Here is a 16,888-nt window from a genome sequence, read left to right as displayed (position 1 = left end):
TTCTCCTTGACTTCCCCTAACTTTGTTGCTGTCTTTAAACAAACACATCAGAATTTTGATGATGAAGTTTTTCTTCCTGGAGGGTTTACCTCTGTCCTGAGCAAACCTAATTAGCATACAAATCTGCCCACTCTGCCACTTTTCAGAGAGAGAAAAAAATGCTGACTCAAATGCAATTTGGGGGATTATCAACCAACAGTTTTGAGTGTGGCTTTGTGTGTGTCCAGTATACGTTCATCTTTTTCTAGGCAATATGGGGTGTTTTAGACTTACTCTAAAGGAAACTATTTTGAAGGGAACAGATGGGCTAGCCTTGCCCCTGGGTTGGAGATAATACCCTATTTGAGGACATTTAGGCTACAACTAACTGGAAACCAAACTCCCCTTGACCCAACAGAATTATTTATACTTGTATTTGTTCCATAGTTATTTATGGGGCCCTATTCGTACAGAAACCCCTCTTCTGAGGCCTAGAGACAAAATTCATTTGTATGAATAAGTTGTAATAGGGTTACTTAAAATCAGTCCCATTAGTCAGACGCAACTAAAAACCATTCACCAACATCACAAATTTTAATGTCACATCTCCCTGGGGAGAATAATCCTTGACCCTGCTCAAGTGGGGATGGTGTGAGGGCAGATCTGAGTGAGCCTCAGGGGACCATGTTCAGGAGAAATCCAAGGGGTAGTTATTTTGGGATCTCCTAGGGAGTAGCTGTGGCCCGGAAGAGCCCAGCTTGCCGCACAGAACCAGCTGATTTCTTGGCAGCTCACTACTCTTGCCTGTAAGGTTATTTCTCCGAGTATAAACAGGCTCCCACAGTTAACAGGATAAATATAAACACTGCCGCAAGATCAGGGCTAGAGAATTGAGCGTCTCATCCTGTTATCCCTGCTGCCACTATATGGTGTAGAGAAAAGTAGAGAGGAATGAAGCCAGGTCCCACAGTCGGACTGGAGGAGCTCCTGAAAGGTCTTTTAGTCCATTCCCTTGCCTCTTAACAGGGACTGAACAAAGCCATCCCAGACAAACGAAAGTCGTTCTTGACTCTAAAGATGCACTGGATAGAGCCCAAGGCAAGAAATCCAGAGTTCAAATCCTGCCTCAGATAATTAACTAGAGTTGCAACTCTAAGAAAGTTATTTCATTGCTGGCTGCTATCTATAAAATGGCAATAAAAATGTACCTACTTTCCAGCACTGTTGTAAAGATAAAATGAGATAATATTTATTAAGTGCTTTTCAAACTTTAGGGCAATATATAGAGACTAGCTATTATCGGGGAAAGGAAATCTAGAAATTAATCAATCAAATGGAGTTATTAGGATCTGATAATTCTTGGAAATCACATGGTGTAGTAGAAAAGACACTGGACTTGGAATCAGAAGGTCTGGGTTCAAATCCTTCTTTAGACTTGACTTGTGGCACATTATTTTGTATCTCAATTCCCTTATCTGAAAAATGAAAGAGTTGGACTCAGTGGTTTCTCAGTTAACTCCCAGCTCTAAATCTGTGATTGTCTGTATCTGCTTCAACCTAAGGTTTTAGAGGTGAAAGCAGTAGAATGCTGGGAAATATTTAACACCAACTCTAGGAGTGGGGGTGAGGGTGTTGAAATTCATCAGACACACTTTAAGTTCAATCTGCCTTAACATTTTATTCATCACTTTTTTTTGCTTTTTGCAAGGCATTGGGGTTAAGTGACTTGCCCAAGGTCACACAGCTAAGTAAAGATTAAGTGTCTGAGGTCAGATTTGAACTCAGGTCCTCCTGACTTCAGGGTTGGTGCTCTATCCACTGTGCCACCTAGCTGCCCCTATTCATCACTTTCTTAAGCTTTTGTTGTTGTTCAGTCATTCCAGTCATGTCTGACTCTTCCTGACCCCTATTGGAGTTTTCTTGGCAAAGATACTGGAATGGTTTGCCATCTTCTCCTCCAGCTCATTTTGTAGATGAAGAAACTGAGGCAGACAGGATTACACAGGGTCACAGATAGAGAGATCTGGGTTCAGATTTTAACTCAGGTCTTCCTGACTCCAGGGTTGGCACTCTACCTACTATCACCTAGATGCTCTTTTTGAAGCTTAGACAATCAATAAAACAATAAATTAAGCCCTGATTTGTGGGGTTTGCTGATTTTCTAAGGTGCAAATGCTCAGTCAAGTTACCTGCAGCATGTCCCTGGGATAAAAGAGACCATGAGAATCATAAGATTTGAGTGCAGCTCATTTTCTAGGTGAGAACTGGAGGGCTGTGACTAAGTTGAATCAGCCAACTTATGTATCCTCTTATTTATCTACCTGAGAGATATTTTACTGAAGACTACCTAATATGTTCATCATTATCCTAGGCACCATGGGAGGAGAGGGAAGATATTAACTAAAAACTACCTACTTTAAACTTTTCTATGGATGACAACTATGAAGAGAAGAATCTTTTTGCCTTGCCAAGAGCCATTCCCTGATTTGATTTCATTTAATCATCACAGAAACCCTGTGATGAACATCACCATCATCATTGTTATTTTATAGCTGAGGAAACAGAGAGGTCAATGATTTATCCAAAATGCTGGTAAATGTCTGAAACTGGACTCTAGGGTCAGTGTTCTATCCATTGCACCACCTAGTTGCCTCTGAATAGAAGGAAGACAGGAATTCAAATCCTTCCTCAGACACTTGACTCTTACTAGTTGTGTGACCTTGAGCAAGTCACTTAACCCTGATTGCCTCACATCCGGGGTCATCTCCAGTTGTCCTGATCCATATCTGGCCACTGGACCCAGATGACTCTGGAGGAGAAAGTGAGGCTGATGACTTAGCACAGCACTGCCCCCTCCAATTCACATTCAATTCATGTGCTTGCCATAGCTTCACCTCCCTGATGTCCTGGTCTTCTTCAAGAATGAAGGACAAAAAAAATATCAAAGACTGAAGTATAACAACATGCCTCCAACTCAGGGAAACATTATTCTCTCTATACACCCATTTGGTTCCTAGGGAAAGTAGACTCAAACTTGAAGTAATTACTAGAAAACATCCACTCCTAAAGTGAGGGGAGGGGCAGGAGTGTTTTGGAAGTTCTTTCACCCTTCATAAATTGTGCATCAAATTCATCTCTGTGTATCTTGACTGCCAGATCAGTTCAGTCCTAGAGTCTGTCAAACGCCACAAAAAACAGTTTCTCATCAGCTCAATCACTACTACTACCAGCTCCAAATTGCTAATGGGACTTTGAATGGTTCTTCTGATTTTTTTTGAAGCTACATTTTTATAGCCTGTGTCTGTCTACAAAATGTATTTGTTAAGATCAGGAAAGAACAAATACAAAGAAATAACTAGAAAATATGGTAGCATGAATTTATAACTCAATGGCAGCCAGTTGAGGAGATTACACAACCTCTTCCCCAACCTAGAAGCCCATAGCAATTCTTTTTTCTCACTTAGAATGAGATAGTGAAACAAGGATTATTATCTATATTTTATAAATGAGGAAACTGAGGCTTCAAAAGTTTCATTTTGAAAGCTGCTGTCCACAGTTGCATATCTAGTAAAGTTGGGTTTGAAGTTGCTTTCCTGACACCAGATTCAACATTCTATGCACCAGTGATATTGAATATGAAGTGCATATTGATTAGTTTTAAAACATTTTGTATTTTATTTATTTTATTAAATATTTATCCATCACATTTTACTCTGGTTTCTGTGGCTGCAGGTTTTTGAGATGTCAAACAGGGAGATAATTCATTCATTTATACAGGAGTCACTCTAGTTGTTGGAGCAAAACTGAAAACTAAATAGTTTTGTCCTGTAAGGAGTTAATATTCTACTGCAAAAAAGCAACATATCTCGGTTGACAAAGAAATACAAAAATATGAATAATATATCTAAAATGGCTTCCATGGATGGAGAGGATGAACAATTGGGGTTTGAGAAATGTAAGACCTTGTTCTGAACCATGAAGATGACTGGAAATTCCAAATGACAGTCTCTCAGATACTTTTCTTCTCACTAGGTTTTTGTGATGCTCTCTCCTGGCTCTCCTCCAATTTACCCAACTGCTCCTTCTCAGTTCCTCCACTGGATCCTCATCAAATTCATGCATAATAGTTATCAGTTTTCCATAGGGCTCTGCCTTCAATCTTCTTCTCTTCTCCCTCTAATCTGTTTTACTCAGTAATCCCAACAGCTTCCACGGATTTACTCTCAAATCTACTTAACTGGCATCTCTGCTAATCTTCTGTCTCACGTGACTGGCTACCTACTGGACATCTTGAATTGAATGTCCCATAGACAGCTTAAACTCACTGGGTTCAAAAACAAATCCATTCTCTTTCTCCCGAAACCCTCTCCTCTTCCTAAATTCTTTATGAGTACCCCACTATCTTCCCAGGGATCCAGTCTCACACCTTGACTCCTCACACTCTCTCATGCCCTATGTTCATTCAGTCAGTTTTGCTCTTGTAGAATAGCTTGTAGCATGTAGGATATGCCCTTTTCTTCCCTCTGACCCCACCACTACCCTGGGGCAGGTCCTCTTCACCTCACTCCTGGATTATTGAAATAGCCTGTTAGTTGGTATCTAACAAGTCTCTCCCCACTCCAATTGGTCTTCAGCCATTCACTGGTGTTAGGAAAACTGCTGCCGAAGTGCTCCAGGTCTGACTATGTCCTTCCCCTACTCAGGTAACTCCAGTAGCTTCTGACTCATCTATCATTTTGAAAGCCTTTCAAAATCTGGCACCCAACTTTCAAGTCTTCTTATGCCTTATACTTCAACCACCACATTTTCTATGAGAAGGTAACATGACTCCCATGTTTTTGTTTTGAATGACTCTATTATCTCCCAACTTAAAGCATTTTCTCTGACTGTCCCCCATGCCTGGAATGCTCCCCCTCCTCATTTTTATCTCCTGACTTCCTTGGCAATCCAGTTAAAAAACCACACTTATAGGAATCCTTTGCTGATTCTTCTCTCACGAATGCTAGTACCTTCTTCTGTTAGACTATCTTCATTTTATCTCCTATATATCTCATTTGCACTTAGTTTTTGCATGTTGTTTCCTCCCATTAGAATGAAAGTTCCTTGAGGGCAGTGGCTCTCTTTGCCTTTCTTTGTATATACAGCATTTAATACAGTGCATATCACATAGAAGATACTTAAATATTTATTTACTAACTGATAAGAGCTGAAGATACAATGTTCTCTCTAGGAAATAACAAGTAAACCTCTCTAGAAAAGCGGTTTGGAGGGGCGGCTAGGTGGCGTAGTGGATAAAGCACCGGCCTTGGAGTCAGGAGTACCTGGATTCAAATCCGGTCTCAGGACACTTAATAATTACTTAGCTGTGTAGCCTTGGGCAAGCCACTTAACCCCATTGCCTTGCAAAAACTAAAAAAAAAAAAGTGGTTTGGAAACTGACTGTGAAAGTGTAGGTCAAAGTGATGATATTTTGCTTTAAAGGCAATGGAAGAGCTTCTGATGGTTTTTGAGCAAAGAAGAACATGGTCAGACCTTCTTAGGAAGTTTATTTTGGCAACTTTGTGAAGGATAGGATGGAGAAGGAAGAGCTTGGAAGCAGAGAGACCGATTGGGAGACTTCAGTAATCATCATAGCAGGAGACAATAAGGGTTCAAAATAGAGTTAGCCTGTGAGTGGAGAAAATAAATGAGATCAGAAAATATGATCATAATCTCCTTGGTTAATTGTTGAAGAAACCAAGAGTTGTAAAAGAGATGAAATTATTTGTCAAGGGTGTTGTGACTTGTGAACTAGCAAAGCCCAGATTAGTGTCCTGGTCTTCTAACAACAATACATTGCTCTTTCAATGCCTGTATTTATTTTAGCACAGTCTGATCAGCTTACCCTCCCCAAGACACAGACACAGACATAGACACACATTTCCAGCAATTAATTTTAATCTCTTATCTAGGAGACAAAGAGTGTGGGCCTTGTTCATAATATTTGCTAATTTTTAAATTGGTTGATTTCTCATAAAGCGGGGATCCTGTCCCTAAAATGATAAAGATGCACAATTCTTCACTATTATCAAGATTAAATAAATAAGACTGTCCAGCATAGCTAGACAGCCTGACAGATGTTGGGTACAGTTATGTAATAAATCCCCAAAGATGCCCAACAGCTCTTTGGTTCCCTAGATGTTGAGTATTGATTTCAGTTTCACACTACACCCTGGTCACAGAACCAGTCTACTCCTACTGTTGCTACTGCTAGATTTACCAGATGTCTGTCTAGTATTTTCTTGTAATGTTCTCAAAATAGCCTACTTGCCAATAAATTTGGATTCTCCCATTTTCTCCAATATTCCTCATTCTTTCCAAATTGTGCCTCTTTTCTTGCTATTCCCTCTTCCAGGAGCATTCTCCTATCTATCTCTCCTAGATTAAACTCCATTCACTAAATGAAGCCTTTCTCTATCTAATAGACCAGTCATAATATTTCTGCCTCCTCTGAATCCTCCAAGCACTTTTTTCATTTCATAGAACTTATTAAATTTTCCTGAGAAACCTGTTATGGAAATTGCAATCTATATCCAGAGGAAAAACTTTGGAGTCTGAATATAAACCAAAGCATATTTTTTCATGTTTGTTTGTTTTTTAGGTTTTTGCAAGGCAAATGGGGTTAAGTGGCTTGCCCACGACCACACAGCTAGGTAATTATTAAGTGTGTGAGGCCAGATTTGAACTCAGGTACACCTGACTCCAGGGCCGGTGCTCTATCCACTGCGCCACCGAGCTGCCGAGCCGCCCCCTATTTTCAGTTTTTAAAACTTGCTTTATGTTTTTTTCTTTTTCATGTTTTTCTCCCTTTAGTTCTGATTCTTCTTTCACAAAATGATTGATATGGAAATATGTTAAACAGGATTGTTCATATTTACCCTATATCAAATTACTTGCTATCATTGGGAGAGGGAAGGGAAGGGAAGGAGGCAGAAAAGTGTAGAACTCAAAAGCTCATAAGAAGGTGAATGGTGAAAACTATCTTTTCATGTAATTGAAAAAATAAAATAATATTCAGAACTTATCACATTTCCCTTTGAGGTGACCCTTCCCTGTTGTAAGTTCCTTTATGGTAAGACTTGTTTTAATATTTTTCATAGAAACTTATTTGGAAGTCATAATGCAACTTATGTCTGAACTAGAATCTCTTTACAACAAGTATGATAGTCATTCAGTCTTTGCTTAAAAATTTCTAATAAGCAAGAATTTTCTGCTTCCCAAAACAGCACAATCCAGGGCCGCTAGGTGGCACAGAAGGGCAGCTAGGTGGCGCAGTGGATAGAGCACCGGCCCTGGAGTCAGGAGTACTTGAGTTCAAATCTGACCTCAGACACTTAATAATTACCTAGCTATGTGGCCTTGGGCAAGTCACTTAACCCCATTGCCTTGCAAAAACTAAAAAAAAAAACTAAACTAAAAAAAACAGTACAATTCACTTTTGAATAGGTATAAATATTTGGAAGTTTTTTCTGGCATCAATCTTAATTCTTTCCTGAAACTTCCATCATACCTGGAGGGATAGATGGATTGATAAATGGATGCATAGATGTTCTCTTATCCTCCCTGAAGTCTCTCTTTCTACAACATTCTACAGCATTATATGTTAATGGTTGGAGGGAGAATATTTTCTAACCGTTCCTGTTTTCTCTCCCTCTCCAACTTCCATCATACTTGGATAAAAGGATGAATTGATAGATATTCTGTTGTCCTCCCTAAAAGTCTTTCTGTTCCACATTACACTTTTACTATCCATATTACACATTACACAGTCCTTGAATTTCAGGGCTCTGCTTTGAAGAATTTCCTCCACTCATTTTGCTGAGGGCTTAGGAGGGAAATATGCCATGAAGGCTGGTTACTTATGTTCCAGAGTCAAATTAGACAAGAGGATTTAATTCTGGGATCTCTGATTTGCTGTGCAATTGAAGCTCAGAATCAGAATGTTTGCCAACAAGCTCCCAGCAAGCCTCTGAAATCCCTGTTAAATATTACAGTATACATTACAGTATGGTAATTATGGTATTACCTAGAGTGCTACAGGTGCTTCCCTATTTGATAAGGCAGCACCAGGAAAATCATGGAAAGGTGTTTCACAGCTTTTGTCAAAGCAGCAAATTAAGTCTGTTTTCTGCAAAACCTGGGTGGCAGTTTAATCACATTATAAACAAAACATCCTGCTCTTGGGCAGGAACCTCTTGTTACTGGAAAACCAAAGAATTGAAAGGAAAGGTTTATCACAGGAATGGTGAACATTTTCTAATTGTTTATTTGAAGCTTTATGAACTCCCTCTATCAAGATAAAAACACCTTGCCCAGAGCCATTCAGATACCTCCCCAAGAAAACAGGTCCAGGGTCCTGTCCAAGGGCTCAGATATCAGCTAGTTGCCCACTCTCTGTCTCCCCACAGGTATCTGAATGGTGTGATAAATAAGAATGCAGAGCTGGAATCAAGAAGATTTCAATTTAAATCCACCTTCCATACTTACTAGCTCTGAGACCCTCAATGTTAACTTAACCTCTGGCAGCCTCAGTTTCCTCAACTGTAAAGTGGGAATAAATAAAGATCTCACAGAATTGTTATGAAGGTCCAATGAGATAATGTCTGTAAAATGCTTCACATAGTGTCTGACATAGAATAGGCATTTGATAAAGGCTTGTTCCTGTCCTCCTCCACACACTTGGTAATCCAATCGCCCTGGGATCCCTTCTTCTGAGACCTCCATTTTAAGGGGCAACCATGTCTTCATTGCTCACCAGATTCTCTCCACCAAACCCTCTCACTCTTCTCCCTTTTCAGTCTCCTCCCATTGTTATGAGCTTTTTGAGGAAGGACATTTAGCATTCTTTAAGCTTATGTCTTTCAGTGCTCAACACTCTCATTATTTGACATGACTTGGTAACCTGTTCTTGTAGTTGGTAAGGTTAATTTAGCAATGTATGTACTAACTCTTAAAAAGTTTGGTCTTGGGGCATCTAGGTGGTACAGTGGATAGAGCACTGGCCTTGGAGTCAGGAGTACCTGAGTTCAAATCCAGCCTCAGACACTTCATAATTACCTAGCTGTGTGGCCTTGGGCAAGCCACTTAACCCCATTGTCTTGCAAAAAACTAAAAAAAAAAAAAGTTTGGTCTAATTCAAAAACATGGAGCTGAGAGATTGCACAGGCAATCTGAAGAGTCTTCAGGATAGACAGTGATGATGTTAAAGTTAAGATAAACAAGGTAGTAAAGTTCTAAGAATGATTAATTTATTAATTCAACTATCAGTAACCAATAAATTGGGTCAATGACCTCTTTCAATGACCTAAGACCTTAAGTGAGGAATGACAATGGTGTTTTATAACAATTAGTAAAATGACAGGGCAGAATTTCAAGCAATATAGGAATTACTTCTTCTGATTGTCCATCAAAGATATAATCAACATTGAGATTACATCATTTGGTCCTCCCTTTCTGAAAAACCCTTAACCACAGGAAAAGAATGGGGGAAAAAAGGCTTCCAGGTAATGGGAATAGTTTTCATATGTTGGGAATTGATGGAATTTGACCCCATTTTTCTAGAAAATGGGTGATGGGTGGGGTTACAAAGATGGTATTACAAAGACAAAAAATAAACATTAGCCAAGTTTCTCTGGGATATGGGTGATGGGTGAAGCTTTTTGGGTTTTTTTTTTGCAAGGCAGTGGGGTTAAGTGGCTTGCCAAGGCCACACAGCTAGGTAATTATGAAGTGTCTGAGGCTAGATATGCACTCAGGTACTCCTGACTCCAGGGCCTGTGCTCTATCCATTGCGCAACCTAGCCGCCCCAATTGCGCCACCTAGCCACCCTGATGGGTGAAGTTTTCAAAGGTAAGTAATAAAAAAGGAATATTATTAAATCTAGCTTGATTGTCTTAGCAAAATGGGATTAAAATTAATTTCTAATTTTTTAGGACTTTGGAAGAAGGGTTGAAATGAAGCAGAAGCAAAAATAGTAATTAAAATAGGGCCAAAGCGCCATGTGGTATAGCTGTTTACCTTTGCCAGTGTTTTAATGACAATGTCTTCATTCATGTATGAGTGAGGTCTGGATTTGCATGGTATTACATTGGGTTTATTGTATCCAGAAAATGGAGCAGGGATTACAGGGGATCTGGAGCAGGAAAGAATGAACTAACTATGTAAATGCCACATTTTTTGATGTGATGGGACAACTGGATCTTCCAAGCCCTGACTCTGTTCTGACTCCCTCCCACTGTTTGCACTCCAAAGATGGATAAAACAAGATAGATTGAGTTATCAAAAATAGAAATCATGTGAATGGGTGAATGAGAATTGATATTACTCTCTTGACACATTTTAATTACTTCAATTAAACATTTATTCTAAAATTACATGGAAGATTGAGTAATTAGGTAATACAGCAGGGATCAAGATAAAAAAAGGGGTTTTTTCCTAGAGTAGAATGGAAGTAATTCATGAAATTTGATTGGATAAATCACTTAGACCAATGAGAAAAATATTATAACTCTCACAAAGGGGTAGTGTCAAGGGGAAAATAATAGCCAGCTTGTGGCTAGTCACAGTTAGAGGTTCTGGGTTTGGAGGCAAGAAGACTCATTTTCTCCTGAGTCTCAGACACTTGCGAACTGTGTGACCCTGGACATGTCATTTTAGCCTACTTCCCTTAGTTTCCTCATTGGTAAAATGAGCTGGAGAAGGAAAGGACAAAACAATATAGTAATTTTGCTGAGAAAAAAATCAAATGGAATTAATGAAGACTCAGATGTGACTGAAATGACTGAACAGTAATATGACATTTACTCAAAGGGTCTTACAGTGTTGGGTAGAGCCATGATAAGAGTGGGAAGAGCCCTTGACTAATGACACCTGCTTTGGCCCATGCATTTGTCACAGTGACTGAGCTCCAATCACTGTCTGCTTCTCAATCACCTTAGCACCATCAGTGCTAACCCTGGACTTGACTAATGTCCAAAAGGTGCTCACCTTGATATTAAAATACTGGCAAAAGTAAAAGTTGGATGAACTCTTCTTCAAAAGTCCCTGTGCTCTGATCTGATGACTTGAAACCCACGAGGACAATCCCTTTTGAATGTGATGGAGTTCTATCATTCTATACAAATCATAAGGAGTAGGACTTCAAAAGGTTTTTAAATATTTACATGAACTGATGCTAAGTGAATTGAGCAGAACCATAAGAACATTGTGTACATTAATGGCAATATTGTATTATGATGGATTTGCTCATCTCAGCAGTACAATAATCAAAGACAGTTCTAAAGGATGTGTGATGGGAAATACATCCACATCTAGAGAAGGAACTATGGAGTATGAATGCAGACCAAAGTTTACTATTTTCAATTTTAAAAATGTTTTATATTTTTAGTTTATTCTTTTTGTTCTGATCCTTCTTTCATGATTAATATGGAAATAAATTTATAACTATTAAATTGCTCTTTGTCAGGGTAAGAGGAGGGAAAGAAGGTGGGAGGAAAAATGTGAAACTCAAAACCTTTCCAAAAATGATTATTCAAAAAGAAAAAAGAAAGACCACACAAAAAAAATTTACTACCCTGACTTCTGTCAAGTGGTAGAAAGGATAACTACAGCTTTCCTTGGCTTTGGAATTGCAAAGAGAGGAACATTGCATTTGTGAAGAAAATCCAGGTTTTGATGCTCTACTTCTCTTTAAAGCAGAGCCCATCTCTGAAAATAAAAGTGCCTTAGTAGACAGGTTCAGGAATAATGAGGTGTCCAAATTTCAATATCGGGAACAATAAAAGGAGTATGTTGTTGTAGATAGCAATATGCTAACCCTGAGCATAAAAAAAAAAGTAGTTCAATGAAATCACAGGTTCCCCTGCTTCTTGCATTAGAGAACTACTTAGTCAGTTATTTTGATTTTACAGAATAGATGACTCAAATTTTCTTTTGTATTTTTAAATATTTAGCAAAGTAATGCCCTCACTAGGGGTGTTTTTTTCCAAAGAACTGTAGTTCAAACATTTTCAGTTATGTCTGTGGGATTTTCTTGGCAAAGATACTAAAGTAGTTTGTCATTTCCTTCTCCAGCTCATTTTACAGATAAGGAACTGAGATAAATAGGCTTAAGTGACTTGCCCAGGTTCAAACAGCTAATAAGTGTCTGAGGTCAGATTTGAACTAAGGAAGATTAGTCTTCCTGACTCCAGACCTGGTTCTCTATCCACTGTGCCACAGAGCTTCCCTGAAAGGGTAATTTGCATATTGAAAAGTCAATTATTTTGTGCTTGTTCAGAACTGATTAAAGAAATTTTATTGATATCTTTTTTCTTTTATTACTAAATTTTATTTTTAATTTATGGAATTACACAAACATTTCTATAAATAAGATGATTGTACTTGAAACACAAATTTACCATACATAACTTGCTATTCTTTTCAAACATGCAACAAAATTATCATGTAAATTTTTTCTCTTCCTTTTTTCTTTTCTTTGTTCCCCCACCCTAGAGAGGACTACACATTAGACAGACAGACAGATAGATAGATAGATAGATAGATAGATAGATAGATAGATAGACAGACAGATACATAGACGGATACATAGATACATATAGTTAGACAGATAAGTAAATAGATATAGATATAGACAAATAAAATTAACCTTCTATTTATAAGTTCTTTCTCTTTGTACAATTAGTGTCTTTCTTCACATGTCCTCTATAGTTAATTTGGGTATTTTATAATAGCCAAAGTAAATTATTTGATCGAAGTCATTCTTAAAACAATATTGCTATTATTGCATACAAGTTCTCTTGGTTCTCTTCATTTTATTTTTCATTATTTCATGCAAGTTTTTCCATGTTTGCCTAAAATCATTGAGGTTATTTGATGTTGATATCTCTTAACATCACCTTCATTTCCAAATATTTCTCTTCCCCCGCCTACCAAGACAGCCATCCCTTGTTTAAAAAAAAAAAAAGTAAAAAGGTAGAGTAAAAAGGTAAAAAGTAAAAAAGAGGGGGGGGGATTTTCAGTTTACTGAACTTAGTTTACTAAGCAAAATATCAACAATATAGGCAATATTACACAACAATAGGTCCTCACTCCTGAAAAGAGGGAAGAAACGTGTAATTCTCCATCTCTTCTCTAGGGCTAAGGTTGGTGATCATTATTACATAGGTCAGAATGAGCTTGTTTTTATTTGGTACTTTCCTGATATGCAATGAATACCAGTGATTTTATTTTTACAATCATAATAAACATGAATCCTGGTGGCACAAAGAGGTATCAACCAGATAACACTTTATGGTAAACCAACAGGCCATTCCATGGATAATTTAAGAGCAAGTCCTGAAGTAAAGATGTGGAGTCCTGATCCATAGACAATATCAGCAGTATGTCCCTGGGAGGAATCAGGAAATACAGTCAGAGGACAGAAAATACAGTCAATCTGCTTCTACAGCAAAGCAAACAAAAATAACAGCAACAGCAAAGCTCCTCATTTATAAGCCTCTCAGAACTCTGAGCAAATGTGAGAATAACAATAAGCAAGTGTTAAATATGTACTAAATCCTACAAACACTGGGCTAGACACTGGGGTCACAGATGACAAACAATAAAACAATTCCTGTCCTCCAAGAGGAGAGATAATAGACATCTAATCTATCTACTAGCCTTATTCAAAACTTTTCTAATCTGCTAAGAAAAGGATACTTCCATGACACAGTATGAAGCATCAAAGGGAGACTTCAGTGCAGTGACACCATGGTAACCCTTACTATTCTGTTGTACTTCATGTTTTATAATAAAAAAAATTTAAGGTTTGATGCAATTTTCGTCCAGTCCTAGGAAGTCGGTGGTGGTTGTGGGCCCATTTTACTGAAAAGGAGTTGACCAAGGCTTGTTGTTGTTCAATCATTTCAGTCATATCTAACTCTTCATGATGCCATTTGGGGTTTTCTTGGCAAAGATACTGAAATGGCCTGCCCTTTCCTTATCCTGCTCATTTTCCAGATAAGGAAACTGAGGCAAATAAGGTTAAATGATTTGCTCAGAGTTATTCAGCTAGTAAATACTTGAGATTAGATTTAAACTGAGGCTAAGAATGATTAAGTGACTTGCTCAGAGGTTGGTTAAGTGTTAAGGTGTATACTTGAACTCAGGTCTTTCAGACACCAAATCGTGTGCTTTTTGCACACTATCAAGCTGCATCTTTCATTTAAAAAAAAATCTAGTATACATATTATATGAAGATTCCCATGGACCTTGAGTTAGCCTGTATGTTAAAATTCAGTATCAGGGGCAGCTAGGTGGCACAGTGGATAGAGCCACCTGCCCTGGAGTCAGGAATCCCTGAGTTCAAATCCAACCTCAGACACTTAATAATTATCTAGCCATGTGACCTTTGGCAAGTCACATAACCCCATTGCCTTAAAAGAAAAGAAAAAAAAAATCAGTATTGGTCTTCCTTAGAAAACAATTGACTAATTTGTTCATGGAATTCTTCAGGGCAATGCTGGCCAAACTTATGTCAGAGACTGATAACTGCAGTATTTCCAATTTCAAGAACTATTTTTATGATTGATTGATTGATCGAAGGAATACTGAGCTCCAGACTATACCTGACCTCTTTTATGGAGTTCAGTCCCCATACAGGGACTGCCTAAACATAAGAAAGATTTGGTCAATGCCATTTGATCAATATTAATGCCTTCTCCCTGTTAATTATTTCCTATTTATATTGAACATAGATTGCTTTGTATATATTCATTTGCAAGTCATCTACTCCATTCTTTTGTAAGCTCCTTGAGGGCAGGGACAGACTTGCCACTTTTTTTTATCTCTAGTGATCAGCACAATAAGTGGCAAGTAATGAGCACTTTCTAAATGTTTCTTGATTGATTGCTTGGTGAGAACTATAACAGAATGATGGCAACTAGGGCAGTACATTTGGGACTGAGATGGGGGCAAAGAAGGGGTAAGAAAGAAGTCAGAATGAAGAGAGGCAAAGACTCCAGAGCATCCCACACGTGCTGCCAACATAGATGATAATATATAACAAATGGCACAGGCTTCCCTACTCAGCAATCTTCTTGGGTTTAAGGTCAACATGACGGTGAATTTGCACAGCTCTGCCTCACTTAAATTCAATTCACTTGAAAGTCAAGACATCGTCCTTCAGGTGACATTGGCCCCCTTTGAGAACAGAGGACAAACAATTAAAACATCGCCTCTTGGGGGCGGCTAGGTGGCACACTGGAGTCAGGAGGACCTGAGTTCAAATCCGGCCTCAGACACTTAATAATTACCTAGCTGTGTGGCCTTGGGCAAGCCACTTAACCCCATTGCCTTACAAAAACCTAAAAGCCACCACCACCACCACAACAAAACATCACCTCTTGCTTGGTGCTACAGAGGGAAGGCAGGGAAAGAAGAGAGATGCAATAATGTTGGAGCCCTCAAAGGGTGGCATCCATAGACTAAGGGTTGCCTCAGGGCAAGAATCTTGTCTAGCCCATGCCCAACGGCTACAATTCCCAGAGCTCACCATTTTACCAGTCTCCTTTTCACTGATATCTGCTCTGTCTTCACAGGTTTTGGCATGACTACACCTTCAACTGTGGCTGGGAAAGCCTTCCTCATTGCGTATGGCCTGTTTGGGTGTGCAGGGACCATTCTCTTCTTTAACCTTTTCTTGGAGCGTATCATTTCTCTTCTGGCATTCATCATGAGGGCCTGCCATGAACGGCAGCTACGCCGGAGTGGCCTGCTGCCCCCCAACTTTCGCCGTGGCTCGGCTCTGTCAGAGGCAGACAGCCTGGTGGGTTGGAAGCCCTCAGTCTACCACGTGATGCTTATCCTGGGCATCTTTGCCATTATCCTCTCCTGCTGTGCCTCTGCCATGTACACCAGTGTGGAGGGTTGGGATTACATGGACTCCCTCTACTACTGCTTTGTGACTTTCAGCACCATTGGCTTTGGGGACCTGGTCAGCAGTCAGCAAGAGGCCTACCGAAACCAAGGGTTGTACCGACTGGGCAATTTCCTCTTCATTCTCATGGGGGTGTGCTGCATCTATTCCCTCTTCAATGTCATCTCCATCATCATCAAGCAGGTTCTGAACTGGATGCTGAAGAAACTCAGCTGCCAGTGTTGCAACCGATGTCGGAGACCCAGTTCTCGCCTGGGAAGACGCAATGCCATCACCCCTGGCTCTCGCTTCCGCCACCACCTCACCGCAATGGAGGCTGATGGGCACTATGATAGTGATGCAGAAGGCCGGAGGTTATCAGGAGAGATGATCTCTATGAGGGACTTGATTGCTTCCAACAAGGTCTCCCTGGCCCTCTTACAGAAGCAGTTGTCTGAGACAGCTAATGGCTATCCCCGAAGTGTGTGTGTCAACACACGGCAGAATGGCTTCTCAGGGGGTGTGGGGGCTCTTGGGATCATGAACAATCGACTGGCAGAAACAAGTGATTCCAGGTAGATAGGGTGCTGGGGGTGGGGTGGGGTGGGAAGGACAGAAGATGCAGCTTTTTGGTTTCCTTTTTAAATTTGCCCTATGAAAGTGGCACTATCTAATTCTTTATCTAACAAGACGAAATAAGATACCAAATATCAAGTGATCCTACCAGGGCTAATAGGATCACCAGTTGATTTAAGAACATCCTAAGCTATCTGCTAACTCAAGAGTCTCTTCCCAAATATGTTGGAAATCTTCGCCTCTACCTAGCAGGCACTGAGATGACACCTCAGCTCTTTGGAGAAGAAAGACAGTCCTAGGTTTCTCTCTGCTGGTAGAAACCTGGAGAGTATTCCCCTGCCAGAGGGTCATCTGTGAGGACAACACCAAGTCCCTACAAGAAATAGCATTTCTTCTAA

The 16,888-nt window shown here is 39.5% G+C and overlaps 1 protein-coding gene across 1 annotated transcript in view; it reads left to right on the top strand.

Moving 5' to 3' along the window:
• Positions 1 to 16,493, top strand: part of KCNK12 (potassium two pore domain channel subfamily K member 12) — a 52,170-nt gene extending 35,677 nt beyond the window's left edge. The window contains exon 2 of the mRNA XM_074205424.1: positions 15,598 to 16,493. Coding sequence (XP_074061525.1) covers positions 15,598 to 16,493 — 896 coding nt within the window. The remainder of the gene's footprint in view (positions 1 to 15,597) is intronic.
• The last annotated feature ends 395 nt before the right edge of the window (positions 16,494 to 16,888 follow it).

Source organism: Macrotis lagotis, chromosome 1 (assembly GCF_037893015.1).
Source record: "Macrotis lagotis isolate mMagLag1 chromosome 1, bilby.v1.9.chrom.fasta, whole genome shotgun sequence".
Classification (NCBI taxonomy): Eukaryota; Metazoa; Chordata; class Mammalia; order Peramelemorphia; family Peramelidae; genus Macrotis; species Macrotis lagotis.
The sequence above is the reverse complement of the archived record's forward strand: the minus strand, read 5'-3'. Positions and strand labels throughout refer to the sequence as shown.